This window comes from Mytilus galloprovincialis, chromosome 3 (genome assembly GCF_965363235.1).
Source record: "Mytilus galloprovincialis chromosome 3, xbMytGall1.hap1.1, whole genome shotgun sequence".
NCBI classification, from domain to species: domain Eukaryota; kingdom Metazoa; phylum Mollusca; class Bivalvia; order Mytilida; family Mytilidae; genus Mytilus; species Mytilus galloprovincialis.
The window spans coordinates 4,573,169-4,595,901 of NC_134840.1; the positions used below are offsets into that span (position 1 = coordinate 4,573,169).

Below are 22,733 nucleotides of genomic sequence, written 5' to 3' on the forward strand. Positions count from 1 at the left end.
TGGTTGGGTCCGTGTTGTTTTAGTATCCCTTTATGTGACATTTTGTTCACACATCATTGTCAATATAATGGAAATTGATGCGACTGTCGTACAAGTGAGAGGTTTAGCGCTATCAAACCAGGTTCAATTCACCATTTTCTACATTTGAAAATGCCTGTAACAAGTCAGGAATATGACAGTTGTAAGTTGTCCATTTGTTTGATGTGTTTTATCATTTAATTTTGCCTTTTGATTAGGGACTTTCAGTTTTCAGTTTTCCTCAGAATTCAGTATTTTTGTGATTTTACTTTTTTTGTTTATGTCTGCAGGATGTTTTATCCACAATAATGAATGCAAATTTATATACATTTGATTTGTACTAACTAATGAAAAAAACAATTTTTGTGATTTAAAACTAGTCTACTATTGTCATATAGACCATCCCACATCAGGAAAAACACCATCACACTTTGACAAAGAACATGACATATGAGAGTCAGTCATATTTACTAATTTACATGTGACCTCAAACAACCTTGAACCAAAACTTTAACCTTATACATGTACTGGAATGATGGACCCACAGAACAGAAAACATATAATTGGCCCTCTACTATTGTCATTGGAGAATAAAAACAGACCCACAGAACAGAAAACATATAATTGGCCCTCTACTATTGTCATTGGAGAATAAAACACTTTACTACAGATTATTTGGTCAAGGGGATGTTGATTACTTAAAAGCAATAATGTCATGCTTTGCTTTTATTTAGTCCTGAATTTAATCACCTGTTTCAAATATATCATTAAAACAAATAAGCTTGAATTTTATTCATCAAGAATAATTCATGAACAAACACTTCTTTGATATAAATCATAATGTGAATCATCAGTGTTATTGGAACAATTTTCCCCTATACATAATCCAGAACTCATCTGTGAATCCCCAAACAGTTCTGCATGATCACTACTGGCTATCACTGGGATATTATAAACTTTTTCAGCATTTGCATCTACCTGTTTGGAACAGTTTGTATTTTCATTGTTAATTTCCACACCTTTTTCAATAAGTTCATCTTCTGTATGTCTATTCAAAATATCAATATTGATAATGCTTTCATTAAGTAGAAGTCCTTCATTGTTTTTACTGATTTTTAAATTTATAGTCTTTCTTCCTGGCAATTGTTTTTCATGTACACCAGCATTAGATATACAGAGATGAGATTCTGTCAAATATTGCACACTTCCTGTCACATGACCTGTCTGTTTCTGTTCTTCCTCATGAGCACTCTCTGATTCTGATAAACAAATGCGATCTTCAATTGATTCACATTTAATTAATTTAGGATCGATTCCAGTTACTGATGCAGCACAGCTTTTCTTTTTTACTCCTTTTCTACTTTTTTTCTAAAAAAGAATTATTTTTTTTGTAATCTTCGTCAACAAAATAAGAATTAAAAGGACTAGGTTTACATTTTCCCAAACTTTGGTCTTGAACTTGACTTTAAGTCTTATTTCTTTTATTAAAACTGATGGAGATTATATTCTTTAATATAACTAATAGTGGAGGTACTCCTATTCCAAGATGAAATTCATGAAAATTTTACGTTTTAAAAAAATTAAAAAGAGTTATCAAATGGTTTAATGCAGGTGGGTCAGGATCCCTAATAGACCTTGAGATGAGTAACTCAAATGACGTAATTAAAAAAAAATATTAGTCCGCCATACAATTGTGGATGCTGTGATTTTAAAAATGGACATAAATGAACAATAAAAACTGTTTTATAGATCTGATGTGATGAGAAAAGAAATATGTAGATCTGACCTGAAATAAATTATTAGAAAGGACAATTTTTTTATTGAATTTTGTGATCAGAATTTTGTGATTATTTCATGAGGAGAGTGACATTTTTCACCATCTTCCGGGGTCCAGCAATTTGCGAAAAAAGTAATCTCACTTGCCAGCCCGAAAATTTAACCAGACATGTTACTGATGTATACATGTATCACCTTCGATATGAGCCATCATACATGTTCAAGTAAACGATATGGACTGAGCAACGGAGGAAAACGTTACCATTACCGCCTATGAAGAATTAATTGTAAATGTATACCCAGGTGTGGGTTTTCAATGAGTTCCATTCAAGTATTTTAGATTAATATCATTTAGAAACAAATTAACTGATGCCCTGTCTTAGATTATTAATTTTTGGCCTACAGTGATTTTTTATGACTCTGATTAATTTCTAGGAACTTTTTATGTATTTCACAATGAAATTTAGCTATTTGGACCTTAAATGGCTCATGAAACAAGATAGTTGAAAACAGAAAACAATTCTGAAATGCTTAGTAATTTGATTACCAGGGCGGGTCATAAACAAATCTCAGGTGAGCTGTTTAATCCATGGATTAAGCTGGCAAAAATTAATGTCAGTCGACAGGTATAAAAAAATGAAAAAAAAATTCAAGGGGGGGAATCTACGTCATCACGCAGGGTGTCGGCGATTGAAATTGGACCAACATTTTGTCGCTTCAAGGTAAGAATTTTACTTATTATGCCAGTTATATGAGGGTTATGATTATACAAAATAGTCCACCAAAGACTATATAAAGTAGGAAAATAAATGAGCCATCGCTCAGTATTATTGATTATCTCAATTTTGCAAACACTTCGATACAAGTTTTAGGAATTGGGTCAACATGCAGGATATCGGCAAAATTTTTCATAACAACATCTTGATTATCAAGAACCGCCTACTTTATCAACAAATGAACATGTCCGAATTCTTTATTGTACTCGGGAAAATACTTGTTACTCACAAATATCCGTCATTATGGTCGAAAAACGTCTTATTTTTAAAAAAAGAAAAAAGGATGTCGGCAACACATCGAATATCGAAGGATGTCGGGGACACACTAATATATACTATTTTTAACACATATGTTATTCAACATGTGACTAGATCTAATTTAAAACTAATGGTCATGACAAGCCGCAAATCAAATTTAAACTTGTGCAGGCGGAAACGATCGCGAATACAATCTGATGTTGAACAGCCGACCAGATCGCCCACTAAATCGCCACCCGTAAAAAAATCAAAATCATGCAAATCCTCATTTGTCATCAAAATAAAAACGCCTGGCAAAAATATTAACTTTCCCCAATGTCAATTACTGAAGAAATTTCAACAAAACCGCCAATAGACTTGAGTAAATGTCACGATAGAGGACCAACAGGGCCATGCATACGATTGTTTGTAGATCAACTTCAAAACGACATGTACTGAAATGGAACATGAAATAAAGGATCCCACAAAAAATGACGAACTGCAAGAGTTGATAGCACTTGCTCCTGCAGTTCTTCCGTATTCTAATGTGTGGTTGAACAACGTGTAGTTATATAAGATTGCTTTTTTAATGTGGTGTCTGGGATGTCATTGCATAATTGTCTGGATGGAATGCCTTTACCAGCATAGTTTCCCATGAGATCTTTTTGTACTGTAGAGACACGAAAGTTCGATTAAAAAGCCATATTAACTACGGTATCAAAAAATGTAACTAAACGCACGTCTTTCGTAAAAATTTTAAACCTGATACTTTTTGTTAGCTATTGTTAGTGTATTTCTCTGTCCTATATTTTCTCCCATTTTTTTGTAATGTAATCCTGTCAGGTAATATTGTCATTTTAATGTTAAATTTATCATTGCCATTAAAGTGGAAGGTTTGGCATGTCACAAAACCAGGTTCAATCCACCACTTTTTTTTCTTAAAATGTCCTGTAGCAAGTCAGGAAAATTGGCATTGTTATATAATAGTTCGTTTCTGTGTTTGTTACATTTTAATGTTGTATTTCTGTTGTGTCGTAGTTTTCCTCTTATATTTGATGCGTTTCCCTAAGTTTTAGTTTGTAACCCGGATTTGTTTTTATTTCTCGATTTATGAATTTCGAACTGCGGTATACTACTGTTGCTTTTACTAAACACCCGGTAGATGTAGGGCCAGATGAAATGTCATATATATATATAGTATAAAATAAACTCATCATAGATACCAGGACTAAATTTTGTATACACGCCAGACGCGCGTTTCGTCTACAAAAGACTCATCAGTGACGCTCGAATCCAAATTTTTTTTTAAAAAGCCAAATAAAGTACGAAGTTGAAGAGCATTGAGATCCAAAATTCCTAAAAGTGTTGCCAAATACAGCTACGGTAATCTATGCCTGAGGTAGAAAAGCCTTAGTATTTCAAAAAATTCAAAATTTTATAAACAGTTAATTTATAAATAAAAAGACTTGGTCCAATAATTGACCCCTGTGGGACCCCTGGCTTAACTGAAACGAAATCTGACTTTCACCTTCTAAAACTTTTTTTTTCTCGAATATTTACAAAAATTGAATCCTGAAATTGAGTGCATGAAATGGAAGCAAGCAAGGAACACTAATCCTGTTTTTTTGTATCGTATCTTTATTATGGTTGATATAATCAAAGGACACTTACATTGTTAATATATTAGTGTGTCCCCGACATCCTTCGATATTCGATGTGTTGCCGACATCCTTTTTTCCATTTTTTAAAAATAAGACGTTTTTCGACCATAATGACGGATATTTGTGAGTAACAAGTATTTTCCCGAGTACAATAAAGAATTCGGACATGTTCATTTGTTGATAAAGTAGGCGGTTCTTGATAATCAAGATGTTGTTATGAAAAATTTTGCCGATATCCTGCATGTTGACCTAATTCCTAAAACTTGTATCAAAGTGTTTGCAAAATTGAGATAACCAATAATATTGAGCGATGGCTCATTTATTTTCCTACTTTATATAGTCTTTGGTGGACTATTTTGTATAATCATAACCCTCATATAACTGGCATAATAAGTAAAATTCTTACCTTGAAGCGACAAGATGGTGGTCCTATTTCAATCGCCGACACCCTGCGTGATGACGTAGATTCTCCTCCTTGAATTGTCACAATAATAATTCTGGAAGAACCATAATTCAAAAAGAAAATTAACAGAATTGAAAACACAAAACAATTTGGTAATCTGAAATGACTACTGTTTATGTTCGACCCTGACCCTGTGTTTTTCATTTACTGTTAGAAAGTTTTATGGTCAAGTTATGATGGACACTCGGGACTATGCAGGTGAAGTGTTCCTTGTTTTTAACCTATGTTAAACTAAAAACAGAACTTATCCTAATTTTCAAGATCTCCAATCTCACAACTCTATACTAACCTTAGGAAGTGTGCCTTTCATTTGGTGTAGGAGGGTGTGTTTCTGACACTTTTGCTGAAATACAAAATCAAATTATTTGTCATAACAGTCTATTTTAAGAGGATATAGACATCTCATTTTTGTGTGTTTAAGAAATCATCTTTTTATAAGAATGTTTCATAATTTGACAAGTTCAATGAGTAGGTTTCTTTTTCGTTTTTTTTTTAATTTCCACATTAGCTTTCTATATCATCTCTGACAACATAACACTTTTTTTTTTAAATATAAAGCTTGAAACATTGAACCATTTTATATCTAATGATTTTCAATGAATTCATTTGAAGAGTGACAACAACAAAAATAAAGTTAGACAACAGAAACAGAATATTCAGTAATTTTTCCATTTGCAAAGGGGCATAACTCTAGAATGATAAAAGTGACGCAATCAAAATTCAAACTTGGTCCGTGTTTAGTGGTCATACTGTGGTTTCAATTATTTTTGTGGGTAGCAATTTTGGTGGATCGACGAAAATTTGCATTTTTGTGGATATTTGATTTGGTGGTTTTGCCAATTTCTGCATGAAAAACCTATAGAAAATTGTAAATTGTTGAACATTTAAATTTGAAGTTAACCTGTACCCATGGAATCCACGAAAATTGGTATCCAACGAATATTAATGAATTTCCAGTTAGCATTGTGTATAAGTTTCATAACATTTTGTTAAGGCAAACTAACGTATTAAAATGGAAACAAAAAATTTAGCAATTTTTCCATTTGTAAAGGGTCATCTCTAAAACAATTAAAAGTGATGACACCTAAATTCAAGCTTGATCTGTGTTTTGTGGTAATAAGCATTATGTATAAGTTTCATAACATTTAAGTGAGGCAAATATAAATTAAGAGATTGGAAACCAATTTTGGGAAGTACGTACTGACAAGGGTAAAACTGAATGCCCCTCTACTTCAGTGGGGCATAAAAAGAAATCAACCACAAGCAGTGCTTACTTTTGTTGAGAAGTTTCTATCACAGCCTTCATATTGACAAGAGAATCTGTGTCCTTCATGATAAGATTTGATGTGAGCTGTCAAATTCTTCTGTTCTAGATAAGTTCTACCACAGTTAGGTCTAGGACAAGTGTAGACTTCCCTCTCTTCACAATGACTTTTCATGTGTTGATGTAAAGCATTCTTCTGTGTGAATGTCTTGTCACATTCTGTACATATGTGCACTAAAATGAATAAAAAGTCCTATGAGTCATACATGTAGGATGCTGCAGGTTGGTTGTTTGAGCCAGTTCATGACATGCTTGTGTATCAACTTTTAAGAACTTATTTTTTCAAAAAAGTAGGATCCTGTGCATATCTATGTTGACTGCGGCAGATTCAAAACTGGATCAGAAGTCAACGTAACTGGTCAGATCATATGTTTTAGTATGTGATATGAATGTGTACTATGCAAACATTTTCAATTGAAATTGTGACATCACAATACATTCTTAACAGCAGCAACTGATGAGATGAGGATTATTTATTTTTATATACCTACACAGCTAATTTTGCATAGGTACTATTTCTGCACTAAAAATTCTACTTTTAAAATTCAGTACTATTTTGTTACTCTAAAATTATTGTAATATTTAGGTACCTGTATTTTACAGTACTTTATTTGTACTTGAAATTTAGGTACTACAGATTTTTGATTACTACCTTTACATTTTCAGCATTTTGAAAGTTTTTCTATTTCAAATCTCTTAAAGTTATTATTTTCAAACATGGAATATTGTATTATTTGCAAAATTTATGCTCTTCACACCTCAACCAGTGTTTTGATTGGTAGAGTTGGAGCAACAATAATCAAGCTTGAAAGTTTTATGCCTGTAAAGCCATGAGGCAATTTTATGGATTTGTTTTTACATACTTTAGGATATTATAGATATAAACTTATTTTTACATGTAGGATGCCGCAGATATCTGTTGTTTAACAAAAATTAAGGAGAGGCACAGGAGTTAATGTTTATGATTTATATATTTACGTACATGTAGGATGGTGTAGATATCTGTGTTGTCTGAGTTGAGTCCAGGTGTCAAATACTTCTGCACATCCATCATGCTTACATTGATATCCTAAAATAAGCCAAAAACACTTGTATATATAAATGTTTGCAAATAAGACTGCATTGAAATGGAAATTTACAGACTTTATTTTGGATACATTACATATATCTCAATAGTCATACATATTTTATAGTTTACAAACAATAAGTTAACATTAACAGAGAAGTAATTATTGTGTTATACATTGTACATTGGAAATATTTTACAAATTGTACATTTATTTTCAGTTTTTGACACGGGAGACAACTTTGAATAGATATTACTGCAAAATCAAACATGTTTGTTTAGTTCTTTATGAAATGTACAGCAAAATTAGATTGCATGTGTTAAACAAATGTCCAATCAATTCCTTTTGCCCCAAACAAATGTGGTTCTCAATTTTGAAACCTGCTTTTTAACACAGAGACAGTTATTCACAATGTGAGAGAATTGGTGGAAGAAGAATACATATATGCCTACCTGAATGAACTTTTATGTGTTGTTTCAGCTTACTTGGTAACAAAAAACGTTTCTCACAATCTTTAAAAATACACCTGTGGAAAATATGTAAATTATACTTCAGTACAGAAAGTTCAAATTTTGTTAGTTGAATGGCAATTTTAAGAAAACAGTTTCTTTAACCATGTTATTTTTATTCTAATGCATAAAATAATAGAATAGTGCATTAAAGCTTGGAAATTGTATAAAGTTGAAATAAAATAAAGTTCAGCAAAATTGCAAGGCTGATAATATTGCATTAATATCATGCAAAACAATACAAATTATTAAAATCCTCAAGCTGAACATTATTGTTACTGGTACGCCTCAAATTCCTATAATTTCTTATCAAAATAAAGTTTTTGAAGTTGGAATGGTTTCATTTTAGATTCAATTGCATTAATCGACCATTTATGGATTTCAGAAAGTCAATATTGTGGTTTACTAACAAATTACAAATACTGAATTAAAAACAAGAATGTGTTTCAAGAACAAGGATAACCCATCCACACTATCATTTTCTATGTTTAGTAAACCGTGAAAATGGGATAAAATCTCTAATTTGGCATTAAATTTAGAAAGATCATATGGTAGGGAACATGTTTTACTAAGTTTCAAGTTGATTGGACTTCAACTTCATCAAAAACTACCTCGATCAAAAACTTTAACCTGAAGCGAGATGAACGGACAAACGAACGGACACACAAACCAGAAAACATAATGCCCATAAATGGGGCATAAATTCAAAGTGATGGAAATCACTCATGGAAAGATTGGAAGAGTAGTTTGAATAATATCATATCGGTATGGTCAAGGATTCGTATAGTCTTACTACACAATTCCTTGGTATGGCGTGGACAAACAAGAACATTAATAAAGCACTATTTCTGACAATTGCATTAACTGAAGTGCTTTTCCAGTATGATCTTGTTAATCCTTAATTAATCATTTATCTTTCAGGCATAATTTATAGAATCACGTTATGTAGTAAAGATCAAAAGTTATAGGCAATGGATAAATTCTCCTTATATATATCAAACATCTAATATACATGCACATTTGTGTATTCAATTATGAGGTCAATTTACTTGTGTAAAGAATTGATGTATATTGAATGGTCTGTATAATTATGTAAGACTGAGGTTGATAGGCAATGTGGTCAACTTGATTTGCAGTTTAGAAGGTGGGGCATTGTAATAAAAGGTCCACCTTGTCTCTAATTTTTCTGTGATAATGACAGTTGTCAATCATACTAGTATTGTATCAATAATCAATTACCTAATTAAAATGATTAAAATAGCTTGCACGTCAACATATCTTAATGACATACATTCTTGAATGAACTGCTCCAAAAATATACCCATTTTTTTCAGTTTATATGTATTATGTGCACATACAGGAGAACTTAAGGGAACTATATTTCAGTGTAATTACATAAATTTAGTACCTAACCTGTCGTGTTGTTAGGGAGGCCGGTGCCTTAGGAAAGATTTAGAACAAGTTCCAATCTTTCCAATCAAACACTGAAAGAGAAGATTGCTCTGAGGGATACGATTGCCATTGTTTTCATTGACACATGTATACATGTCGCTGGATAACATTATTTTCAAAACTAATTTAACTGCATATGTAAATTGTAACGTACGTAATCTGAATAGTTACAAAATAGCCAATCCGGGATACAAGTGTAACAGTATGAACAATGTACTTATTGTGTTTTATTTTTGTATTATCAATTCCAAGTTTAGGATCTCCTGTAGTTGGTGATCGCAATACTGGTATAAAAATTTTGTACCAGTATTGTATTCCAGTATTGTACCAGTATTGTGTTTCTTTTTTAAAATAAACAATACATATAGGTAATTAATATTTTATTTAAGGTGTCACATATATATGCATAATGATATTAACATATGACATGACAATTCTATATGGAATGATCGTATGTTTAACTGATGATGCCATTGATGGTACACTGTTATTGTACAAATGTAATCAAAGACAGTTTTAAATTTTCTTTAATATGTTTATTTCTCAAGGGAAGCATACTGTCTCAACATTTTAACAAACTCTTAACTTTCTTTGTTTTCTTCCAGCTCTCTCTTTCCAAGACTTGATAGAATTAGTATATTTAAGTGAATTTTATATTGACATTAATGCTGTTATATATAGCTTCTGTATCATCAGCATTGGTATGGTTTATTTCATCTTCAGATGGCATTTCAGCAACCCCCATTTCCTATACTGATATTTAGGTATTCAGTCTGTGGACGTTCTCATACGCTTACTAGATTACAAGCTTGTTTAGATAGCACCTGTACGGCTCTCTTAGTGTAGGATTGCTTGTCTAATACATGTATTAGTGTTTGATTATTTGTAGAAGTAGATATATCTGCTAAAAATTATATTGCCCATGGTTTGAATCAACAGCTTTAACTACCATCTACCTTATTGCTAATCCCGGCTGACCCGGCCGCTTGAACTTTTGACGTCAACAACAACCACTTTTCCATTGTGGCGTCAGATATTTTGTTTTATGACGTCAAAATTTTACGGGTACCTGTGTGATATCCAGTAATGGCGGACAAATAGCGATAAGGTGTATTAACATTTATGTAGCATGTGTAGACAAACTAGTTAATTTGATTATAATCAGGTATATTAAGCAACATTTAATGTTTAATGGAAATTAATATCTTTTATCATTTTTATTGTTAAAGGTCTGAAAGATTAATAAGAAAATAAAGACCAACAAATGTAAATGATCTTAGTATACAAATACATGTATTAAAATATCTGTAAAAAATATACAATGACATACATGCAAATGCTGAATTTACAGTCTTATAGTGTAATTATCAGCTTATTTATTTATTATTGTATCTTATCACCTATAATTTTTCCTATGTTAATTCTAGGAGGAACCCCATTCCTAACTCTTTAAATATTTAATTTCCTTTTGGTCAGTGGTCATGACTCCTTCCTGTACACATTCCTCGGTTTAAATTGCGATCATTTTTAATATAATACGACGTTTATCGACAGAACGAGTTAATTTTTCTCGACGTGTTGTATTGTATTTAGATTCATAAATATATTGTCATATAAGAACTGAAGTGGAGTTTTTCTTATATGTCACCGTTATGAAACTGATATTTGATATTGTACTTCCATAAAGAAATAGAGAACCATCTATGTTGTTAAATTAACATTTAAAATATACGTTCTTGCTTCAGGGTTTGTTTAGGTAATTATGCCCATGCGTATAGTTTTCTTGACTTCAAGGGGTATTAGATTGAATGGTTGCTCTGGATTCCCCACTCAAATGATTAATTTAAAACTCATGGGATCCTTTCTATGTATTTCTGCTATTGAGGGTTATTGTTGTTGCATAATTTTAAATAATATGCATCATTTAAATTAAAATAAATGTAGTCCACATCGTAAAGGTGTAACTACAACATCCCTTTAGGTGAAATGGAGTCTTCCATATTATCGTTTCGAGTTGTCTCCCTTCCGGAAGTAACTCATATGACAGAAATAGATTTATCGGAATTCAGAGAACTCTCGCATTTTTAACACAAGAGTGCACACGCTGAAATGTCTCGCCTTCTTTACTAATCATTGATATTATGTTGATAGACCTAAATATAAAGCTTTATTACAACTGTCACATAAACTCAACATTAACCAAGAAAACAAAACATTGATCAATGAACCATGAAAATGAGGTCAAGGTCAGATGAACCATGCCAGGCAGACATGAACAGCTAACAATTCTTCAATACAACAAATATAGTTGACTTATTGCTTATAAATTAAGAAAAACAGACCAAAACACAAACACTTAACACTTAGCAATGGACCGTGAAAATGAGGTCAAGGTTAAATAAAACCTGCCTAACAGACATATAGATCATAAAATATTTCCATACACCAAATATAGAAGACCTATTGCATAAAGTATAAGAAAAACAGACCAAAACACAAAAACTTAACTATAACCACTGAACCATGAAAATGAGGTCAAGGTCAAATGACACCTGCCATTTGGACATGTACACCTTACAGTCCTTCCATACACCGAATATACTAGCCCTATTGCTTATAGTATCTGAGATATGGACTTGACCACCAAAACTTAACCTTGTTCACTGATCCATGAAATGAGGTCGAGGTCAAGTGAAAACTGTCTGACAGGCATGAGGACATTGCAAGGTACGCACATACCAAATATAGTTATCCAATTACTTATAATAAGAGAGAAATTAACATTACAAAAAATCTGAACTTTTTTTTCAAGTAGTCACTGAACCATGAAAATGAGGTCAAGGACATTGGACATGTGACTGACGGAAAGTTCGTAACATGAGGCATCTATATACAAAGTATGAAGCATACAGGTCTTCTAACTTCTAAAATATAAAGCTTTTAAGAAGTTAGCTAACGCCACCGCCGTAGCCACCACCGCCGGATCACTATCCCTATGTCGAGCTTTCTGCAACAAAAGTTGCAGGCTCGACAAAAACTGGGCAATTCCCTCTGACGTGTTTCTAAATTTATAAAAACACTAAATATAAATACTGCTTAATTCTGATTTTCCATGTTGTTAAAAACATGCATATAAGTCAAGGGAAATAACAAACATGAAGATTACGAAAAGAACATTATAGGAAAGTTGTTTAAGTTCAATCCCTTTGTTTGTTTTTACCTTTTAAAGCAAGACAATCATAAGAATCTAAGATGTTCCTTAATGTTTAGAATAAAATGGTTGACGTGAGGGCATGGCCCTGAGCCAATGGTATAAGTCTACAGATTGCTTGAAAGCAATCATATTCCAAAAACTGATTTTATATTTGATTTTTTTTTTAAATTCCAAAGTCTTAAGTCAGGGGTTACTTGCACCTGTATTTTTGATGTGATTACAGGTAACTTACTTAAATGGTTTTACATCTGTATGGTCGTACTCATGTATTGTCAGGTGTTGATGTTTGTGGAAATATCGGGTACAGCCTTTAAATGTACACTGAAATTAAAAGAAACAAGTAAAAGAAAAACAAAAGTGTAGAACTGAATTAAAATTGTTTTACTATTATGTCATGTCATGTCTAGTTTTATTTCGTTGCCACTTTTCCGGAAAAATTTTGCATGAAAATTTGCCACTGGACACAAAGCTGGATAAACAGATGACACCATACTGTCCACTTCAGAAAGATCAAGCTCTCACAATAGCAAGAAATCTAATTTCAAAGTTCAATTTTTAGTTTAATTGTGTGCTTAATAAACATTAGAAAATAAATGTAAGAAATGTTGTACTGCTTTATATTAAGAGTCAAATTGGTCCTAAATTGATAAAGAAGGAAAAACAATAAAAAAGAAAAAATATAAAACACTTTGGAAAGACTAAAATTAATATAAAAAAGAAGATGTGGTATGATTGCCAATGAGACAACTATCCACAAAAGACCAAAATGAAACAGACATTAACGACTATAGGTCACCGTACCGCCTTCAACAATGAGCAAAGCCCATACCGCATAGTCAGCTATTAAAGGCCCCGATAAGACAATGTAAAACAATTCAAGTACTCAGTAAAATCAATTTGTTTATGGATTTGTCTGGTGTCTGAAATCTAGCCATTATTTGTCTTCAGTTTGCTTGGCCTTGAATAATGAAATCTAGCCATTATTTGTCTTAAGTTTGCTTGGCCTTGAATAATTCTAATATAACTTTTATTAATAGGTTTATATTACCTCATACAGTTTCTGTTCATGCCTCCTTTTAATATGTTTATTCAGAGCCTGTTTTGATGAAAATGTCTGGCTACAGCCCTCTTCCTCACACCTATAAATAATACACAACTTTTAAAACTTCCTCACATCTATAAATAATACACAACTTTTTAAACATCTTTATAAAATAAGGGATCTGAATGAGTACTTGAATACCAAGATGATACAAGACTAATGGGTTTCTCTGTTAAAACTGCATCCCCTTCTTTTCATAAAATTGATTCTAAGTTGATTGTAACATTTTCTCTATCTTCCAACATAAAGTTTTTTCCCCATTTTAACCTTTACTGATACCAGTGTGGTAATTATTGATTTAAATACAGTGGTTGATAATAAATTCCCTCTATTTGACAACTTTTTACCAGTAAACATGTGCTTAAATGTAAAAAAAAAGATTTCTCAGAATTAATCAATTAGGCATTTACTAATCACATAGTCAATTGGTGCAAAATGCATCTTTATTTTTGGTGGTAGAAGACTTCAAGTCTTCTGAAGGCCTATGGTGCCGACTTTAAAATCATTGAACCTCTGCATGCCGCATTCGTTTCTGTGTATTACAATTTCATAACAACTTCTGATTCCTGACACCGATTTTTGTTTCTTTTAGTTTTAGCTGTTTTAGTAAGCAATGCATGAAAATGGGAGTTAATTTTTTGGAAAAACAAGAAAAATTTTTACAGATACTTTTGAATAGCTTAAAGTTAAGGATTAATAATAGGATTCAGTGGGCATAACCAAGAAATTGACCCAATGACACACAGGTTCATGATAATATGGTGGGTTCAGACATATAATCATGTGTCATGGGAACAGGTTCAACTAGTTCTCTGAAAATAGTTATTTATATAATCAAATATTTAACGCTTGATTTTGTGATCATGAATACTGTAATCCAACTAACTTTCACGATAAGAAAAATAATGCGAATATAAATACTCATGAACCTTGAAAAATGGCTCTCCCTTGTTTAATAAGATCAAGTAAATTTGTGGATCGCAAAATTAATTCACTGTGAATTGCATGAGTAAAAGCTAAACACAAAGTAAAGTATCCGCGAAAAATAAGTTGGTTTACAGTATCTGCTGTACATGTAGATGCTACATAAATCCTAAAATTAAGAATGGAAATGGGGAATGTGCCAAAGAGACAACAACCCGACCATAGAAAAAAAAACAACAGCAGAAGGTCACCAACAGGTCTTCAATGTAGCGAGAAATTCCCGCACCCTGAGGCGTCCTTCAGCTGGCCCCTAAACAAATATATACTTGTTCAGTGATAATGAACGCCATACTAATTTCTAAATTGTACACAAGAAACTAAAATTAAAATAATACAAGACTAACAAAGGCCAGAGGCTCCTGACTTGGGACAGGCGCAAAAATGCGGCGATGTTAAACATGTTTGTGAGATCTCAACCCTCCCCCTATACCTCTAGCCAATGTAGAAAAGTACACGCATAACAATACGCACATTAAAATTCAGTCCAAGAGAAGTCCGAGTCTGATGTCAGAAGATGTAACCAAAGAAAATAAACAAAATGACAATAATACATAAATAACAACAGACTACTAGCAGTTAACTGACATGCCAGCTACAGACTTCAATTAAACTGACTGAAAGATTATGATTTCATCATATGAACATCAGGCACAATCCTTCCCGTTAGGGGTTTAGTATCATACCATCATAACATATATGAGAAGAACATAACCCGTGTCATATCTACCTAGGAGGGCAAAGCCCCATTTCACATACCTTCTTACCTCAACCTTGTTAAAAATATTATACCATAAATAGATTGTATATTAATTAAAACTAGGTTCAACATTTTTTTGCATACACTTTTTATAGCAATATTGAAAATATGGAATTATTTTGTGCAATTTCTGTTAATAATGCTTGCAAATAATGCTATAAAATTTTTAAATGTCCATTTTTTTTCATTTTTGCAATGTCTCTTCTGTTACTATTTTTTTGCAATAAAATAAGATTGCCAAAATTACTTTATTTACATGTAGAGTATATAATTAAGCTACATGCTTTTCCAGCATTTGATTAAAATCAGGACACACATTGTTAACATTCTATGCTCCAGATCTGTGATCAGTGAGTTAAGATGTACATGACTTCTTTGGTACAGACTTATCGCCCACAATTATTATTCTGAACCTTCAAAAGTGTTCATATCAATACTTGTCAATACTAACAACAAAGACTGAACCACTGTTGACCCATGGACAGTTTCCTTGTGTCTTGTCAGGTGAGTTGATCTGGCATAACTTTTACCACATTCACAAAGGTAAGGCCTCTGAAAACAATAGATTAATGTCAACAATTAATAACAATTTATGTAAATATATTTAAAGTAGTGTTGTCAAATTGTACACTTTTTCCTAACCGGTTACTCGGATAATGGTTCGACCGATTAACCAGTTAACCGGTAGTTTAAGTTGGTGTTTGAAAGCCTTATCAATAGTAACCTACATATAGATAAGATGTGGTATGAGTGTCAATTTGACAACCTTTCATCCAAGTCATACATTTACGCTTATGGAATTGAAGTTTGTCCTTTGGCATTATAAGGCTTGTCTGTGAGGATTTCTGGCAAAGTTTGACTTTTAATAATCGAATACACCGTATCAGCTATTGCGTTTGTACCAACTTCAGATTTGAAATAAAAAAAAACTTCTTGATCTCGTAGAATTGTATATGTCTGAAACCGATTATTCTTTCCTTTTCTCTTGTTGTCTCCGAAAATAATGTGGAGTGTTTCAATTTGAAATGACTAATTATTAAAAAGAAGATGTGGTATGATTGCCAATGAGACAATTCTCCACAAGAGACCAACATGACACAGAGATGAACAACTATAGGTCACCGTACAACATGTTTCTTTACTTTGTTTGCTTGTTTCTTTAAGCATGTTATTTGTACTATCACGTACACATTGAGTACAGTCACATTGGTTTGCATTTCACAATTTTTGAGTTAGCATTTCGTTTAAAGTAAGACTAAGCCTTGCACTAAGGATGTTGCACATTCAGGTGTAGGTTTACACAATATTAGATCAAAAACGAAATAATAAAGTAATTAGTAAAATCTAATCGCATTACTGATTTAAAGTTTCTGTTAAAAAAACATGTATACTAATTATGTTTCTTTAAGAACCTGCCCTGAGCTTTAATTTATTTAAATTTATGTTTTTAGGATTAACAATAGCAATCAATATACTGCACAACTGACCTATCGAGACAACATTTTTTTTAAATAAAACATAACTTTTTATTGATTTCTAAACAAATTTATATCAAATCAGTTAATCTATCAAAATTGAAAAAAAAGTCTGGTTAACCGGTTAGCGTTTTTGGTATTCGGTCGTTCGACCCGTTAACTGGTTAACCGTTGACAACACTAATTTAAAGCACTGGCTACAATTATGTTGAAATGTAACAATAACCAAAAAAATATTTTTACATTTGACACCAATTGCTGGAATGCTTGGTTGGGTATGGAACAGATTAATTACAAACCTAACCATGATTTAGTCGTGTTCATTTCAGTCCATTACTTAATTTACTAATGTTGTGTTGTACATTGTACATTCAGAAATATTGGAGAGGTTTTTAAATTAATGGGAATAATGTGACTTCTTAAACATGGTGAGTATTGCATAGCCCAAAATTATGAAGTCTTGAAAGGCAATTTTAATTTTTATGTGATGTCATTCTAAATTTTGCATGTTGTCATATCACTGAAGCCATTTTTTTCACATCTGGTATAGGAGTGAGAATTTTTGGCGGAACATGCATATTTTTCTTTAGAAGACAAATCATTGTCTTTCAATGTTGCCATAATTTCATAAAGATGCTTGACTAATTCATAAATATGCTTGGGTCTTGAAGTTGACAATTTTGGCAACTTTTCGACTTGTAGGAATGTAGCCTGAAGGAGTTCTGACGAATTATAGTTAACCCGTACCAATGTAAACTCGTACCAACGTCAACTCGTACCACTAAAAAATAACTCGTACCAATGTAAACTCGTACCACTGCTAACTCGTACCAACTTATTTAAATGCATTTGATTGGTGTTTAATTATGAATATACTAGAACACACCCGCGGAATCGCGGTCATTCAGAGCGTAGTTTAAAGTATGTAAAGTGTTGTTGGAAGAATTTTGTAAAATATTGAATGACTGGAGAATTTCAGCAAAAGTATCATAAGTCATAGGTCATTATTTCCAAAATTCCCAATTTTTGGTTTTCTATCAATTTCAATATGAACATACATTTAGTATGTTATGAACATTTAAGTAAGGATCCTGTAATTCAGTGGTTGTCGTTTGTTTATGTGTTACATATTCGTTTTTCGTTCATTTTTGTGCATAAATAAGGCCGCTAGTTTTCTGGTTTGAATTGTTTTACATTGTCAGTTCGGGGCCTTTTAAAGCTGAGTATGGGGTATGGGCTTTGCTCATTGTTGAAGGTCGTACGGTGACCTATAGTTGTTAATTTCTGTGTCATATTGGTCTCCTGTGGAGAGTTGTCTCAACATGGCAATCATACCACATCTTTTTTTTTGTAATCAATGAATTTTGTAAAAGATTTAATGACTGGAGAATTTTAGAAAAGGTATCAAAAGTTCACATGAATATTTTTAGCGCTTATCTAGAGTTATCTCAACATGGCAATCATACCACATCTTCTTTTTTTTGTAATTAATGAATTTTGTAAAAGATTTAATGACTGGAGAATTTTAGAAAAGGTATCAAAAGTTCACATGAATATTTTTAGCGCTTATCTGTATATTATGAACATTCAGTACAGTAACTATATAAATATAGTGTATTTACTTTCAATTCTAAGTTTACTAATCGATTCATGGTGGTCATTGGTATAGTATACACGTACACATGAGTATACAGAGTCTGACTCTCTCTATTTAATAAACTCTGTGACCGCAGTAGATAGGAAATTCTAAGTTTACTAATCGATCCATGGTGGTCATTGATATGGTATACAGACTCTCTCTATTTAATAAACTCTGTGACCGCCGAAGATAGTAAACTTGAAAATGATAGCAGATAGAATTCTGAAAATACACTTTTATATTCTTTGTATATGTATGTTCAAAGTATACAGAAAAATCGATCCATGGTGGTCATTGATATGGTAATTATACAGACTCTCTCTATTTAATAAACTCTGTGACCGCCATAGATAGTAAACTTGAAAATGATAGCAGATAGAATTCTGAAAATACACTTTATTCTTTGTATATGTATGTTCAAAGTATACAGAAAAACGCAAACCGGAAGTCTAATCTGACTTAAAATTTCGTCCAATGACGGGACAATATCCGGATGCCTTTTTCTCGTTTTTCTCCCAAAATAACTCAATCTGAATAATCATATGAATGGATGACAAATGCGACTATGCAGTGTACCCATGGGACATAGAGGCGTGTTGATTAATTTATTGTGGAAAGAAGAGAAGCGACACCCAAAATGAGGTCTTCTCGTTTAATAGTATAGATACTGTTATTTTTCTCAATACCTCTTAAGTCTGTAAAATGTATATAATTTGAAAGTAAAATGACCAATCTGTAGCTAATGTCCCATGTGTATTAGATATAGACAATACCTTGGCAGATTTGATTTGTTGTCTCCCTTGAATCATTCTTTTTTAAACTTATACTGATAACCATTGGATTTAATTTTTAATAATTCCAAATCAGTTACATTGAATAGATTTGGGTACTTTTCTTTTGTTTCTCGAAGGAATTTTATTCACTGAAAGAATTAATTTAGTGTGTTGTAAAGGTTGTAAATTGTTTATGACCAACATGTTAAAAGTGTTAAATTTTTTATATATAATATTTTGCACAAGGTATGATTACTGACCGAGCAAGGGTTGCATAGCCAGTGAAGGTTGATTTTAGTTGTAATGATAAACGAACGAGGTAAGGGCAAAATAGCCAGTCACGATCGTTAAGTACTTCTATGTATTGTTATCAAAATATGACAACTTCTTTTAAGATTTTAAGTAACGTCATGTTCATTTAATGTGTGAGATATGCATTGCTTTGAAAAAGAGTAGTGACACCGTCACAGGAAAGTAAATGAGACCTGAAATCTGAAAACCTGAAAACAAGTTGATTCGTTAATAATCAACCAATAATCACACAATCAAAGGAAAGTATTAATTTGATCACACAATCAAAGGAATATCATATATTAATTAGCAGGTAATTAAGACCATTTATATTAGTATCTTAATTAAAACAAAACGTATTTTTGTCCAAGATTTCATTAAAATCTAGTATAAAATTACAGTAATTCAACTTTTTTTTATTAATTTTAGAAAGAAAAAACACCACAAAACATTCGTATTCTTTAATATATTTTTAATGGTACGACTTCCCAGTGGTACGACTTTAAGTTGGTACGAGTTAACTTTTTTGGTACGAGTTAACATGGTACGAGTTTCCGTTGGTACGAGTTAACTTGCTTCCGTTCTGACCATGCATATTTGCAACTTTTAAAGCAGATTAAACATTCCTTGCATTACACTAATTGACTTATTGAAGTAATAATTTGTCTTAAAATAAATTAAAGGGAGACACATTTTGAAACCTTCAAATGTATACCGCTATGAGTCAAAAGCATATTTAGACTTATTTATACAGGGCTGAGCTCTCCCGTTGAGTAAAAGCCAGAATTGGTATCTTCAACGTATACATACAGATACAGAGAGTAGTGTAACTGTCATTCACATTTATTGTGAACAAATTATAGCTACATAAGTGCTGCATTTTTAAATTAAAGTCCACGAGTCAAAGTATACCTCTCCTGTGTGTGTTCTCAAATGAATAATTAATCTATCTTTCCTTGAAAACGTCTTTTCGCAGCCCTCAAATGAACAAACATGTGCACAGGTTGACATTTGGTACAATTACAGAGTAACTTCCCTTTATTGAGATATACTAAAAACCAGAGTTTGGACCTGCTAAGGTACGTAAAGTTTTTTTTAGTACATCTGGTTCCGTTTATATTAAAAAAATTCTGTAAATATGATGTATGTAAAAGATAAAGAAAACAATGAAATGATGTTAATCAAATATCCGATATCGTTAAATAAAAGGATTTACAATTGTCACTAAAATATATTTTAATTAAAATTGAGGATGTTTCGAGAAGTACTTCTTTGTTCAGGGATTGTCTTTTGACTCTGATGAATCGAAGAACTGATGAACTGTTTACACAGATGAACACAAGATCGGACTGATAATAACAGACTTCCCGGTGTCCTACACGCTCCCTTGGGCGGTGTTGGGTGGGGATTGTTCTGGTGGTGGGATAATATTGTAAAGGACACATCTCCATTAATCCTTAGGGAGTGTACATGGATCCGCTGTACCCTTGCAGTCAATCAAGAGGTGCGTCTTAATTGGCGGAATCTCAGTACATACATACTGATGTCCACTTAGATGGCTAGCAAATAAATCATACAGATACCAATCTCCATGTAGACTTATGCTTGCAGTTTTTATTCTCATGTCGATTTAAAAGAAACTCCCAGTTGCTTTCTCATGTGGAGTGTTAAAAATTTCAGACACAATTATTGATGTACCTATAGTTGTAAATTTCTGTGCCATTTGGTCTCTTGTGGAGAGTAATCATTTGTTTCAATCGCAATAATACCACATTTTCATTTTGTTCATAAGGTTGGAAATTTAAAAAATCAAGAAATTTAAAATTGATTCTATATTAAAATCGAAAAAAGATCTAACTGACTTCATTTTCAGAAAACAACATCTGAAACAAACACAAACTTTTAGCTACATCTTTACAAGCAGAACCAAATACAATGAAAGTCCTAACTATGTACTGGCTTCCGAAGCTACACAAAAAAAACTTACAAATATAGATTTATTTCATCTTCAAGCCATTGTTCCACTTCTAAATTGTCTACACAATAAAAAAACCTGATAATGAATTGTTCAAATAAGGCCTGTGAAAATAGTGGAATTAATCACTTTTGGAGTGTCAAAAACTCGTTGCAAGTACTTGATGAATTGCATGCATATATTGGTGATTTTGAATCTGTTCAAAGTTTTGATTTTTCTACCTTATATACCACTTTGCCTCATGGTCTTATTAAGAAAAAATCACATCCCTAATTAACTGGGCTTTAAAAAGGCAAACTGCGAGTACTGACATATGTTCAAACTCTTTTATGTCATTTTTAGTAGCAATAAACAAAAAACTATGTCAATCGGACATGCTTTGATACTATATCTGCGCTTGAATTTTTACTTGATAACATTTTTGTTCGCTTTGGAGATTCCGTATATCGTGAAGTTATTGGAATTCCAATGGGGACTAACTGTGCACCACTTATTGCGGAACTGTTTTTTGTATTGCTATGAGTTACAATTTATGACTAAAATTAGCAAAGACCCATCGAAACAACATTTGATACAAAAATTTAACAATACTTTTAGATATTTGAATGATATATTGGCTCTCAATAATGACGACTTCAGTATGTATACTAAAGAAATTTATCCTGTTGAACTTACTTTAAATAAAGCTACTACTAACAATGACCACTGTCCTTTCCTCGATCTTGATATCTATATCATTAACGGGAAGCTTAATGTCCTTCATCATAAATTAGTTCAATCGAAAATACCTCCTTATTTCAAAGACCAGTCTGTACCAATCATTTCTTATACCTATACCAAACCTATTGCAACTAAAATTTTCAATTACAAACACGTTTTGCAGGATCTCGATATTAACGACTTCAAGTCTAAACCTCCTGATTGCACTTGTGCTAGTTCCCAATTCACATATAATCCTGCTGGCCACGTTATTACTGGTGACCTCAACAATGGTAATAACACTTCTGTTCGAAATGTGTTATCGAAAGGTCCGAAATATCGTGAGCCTAAATCCATCAATTGGAAATACAACTTTAAAATTTTGATGGATTCAGTTGAGGATTATGCCAGGCAATGGGCTAAGCGCGAGAAGGAAGACACTCTTTCCGAATGGATTAAGGCAGTGAGGTCGTTGATACAAATCAGAATTAAGAAACTGAATGGGTCTATCAATGCCCATGCCACGTCAATCTTTAAAGAT

At 32.3% G+C, this 22,733-nt stretch overlaps 1 protein-coding gene across 1 annotated transcript; it reads right to left on the bottom strand.

Moving 5' to 3' along the window:
* Nucleotides 1-795: 795 nt before the first annotated feature.
* Nucleotides 796-20,568, bottom strand: LOC143067001 (transcription factor IIIA-like). Its single transcript, XM_076239925.1, has 9 exons — nucleotides 20,431-20,568; nucleotides 15,792-15,892; nucleotides 13,546-13,636; nucleotides 12,730-12,818; nucleotides 7,775-7,848; nucleotides 7,238-7,324; nucleotides 6,206-6,429; nucleotides 5,221-5,274; nucleotides 796-1,386 (listed from the first exon to the last, which is right to left on the bottom strand). The coding sequence occupies exons 1-9, from the start codon at nucleotides 20,527-20,529 to the stop codon at nucleotides 826-828; spliced, it is 1,380 nt and encodes a 459-aa protein (XP_076096040.1). The 5' UTR covers nucleotides 20,530-20,568; the 3' UTR covers nucleotides 796-825.
* Between the last annotated feature and the right edge of the window lie 2,165 nt (nucleotides 20,569-22,733).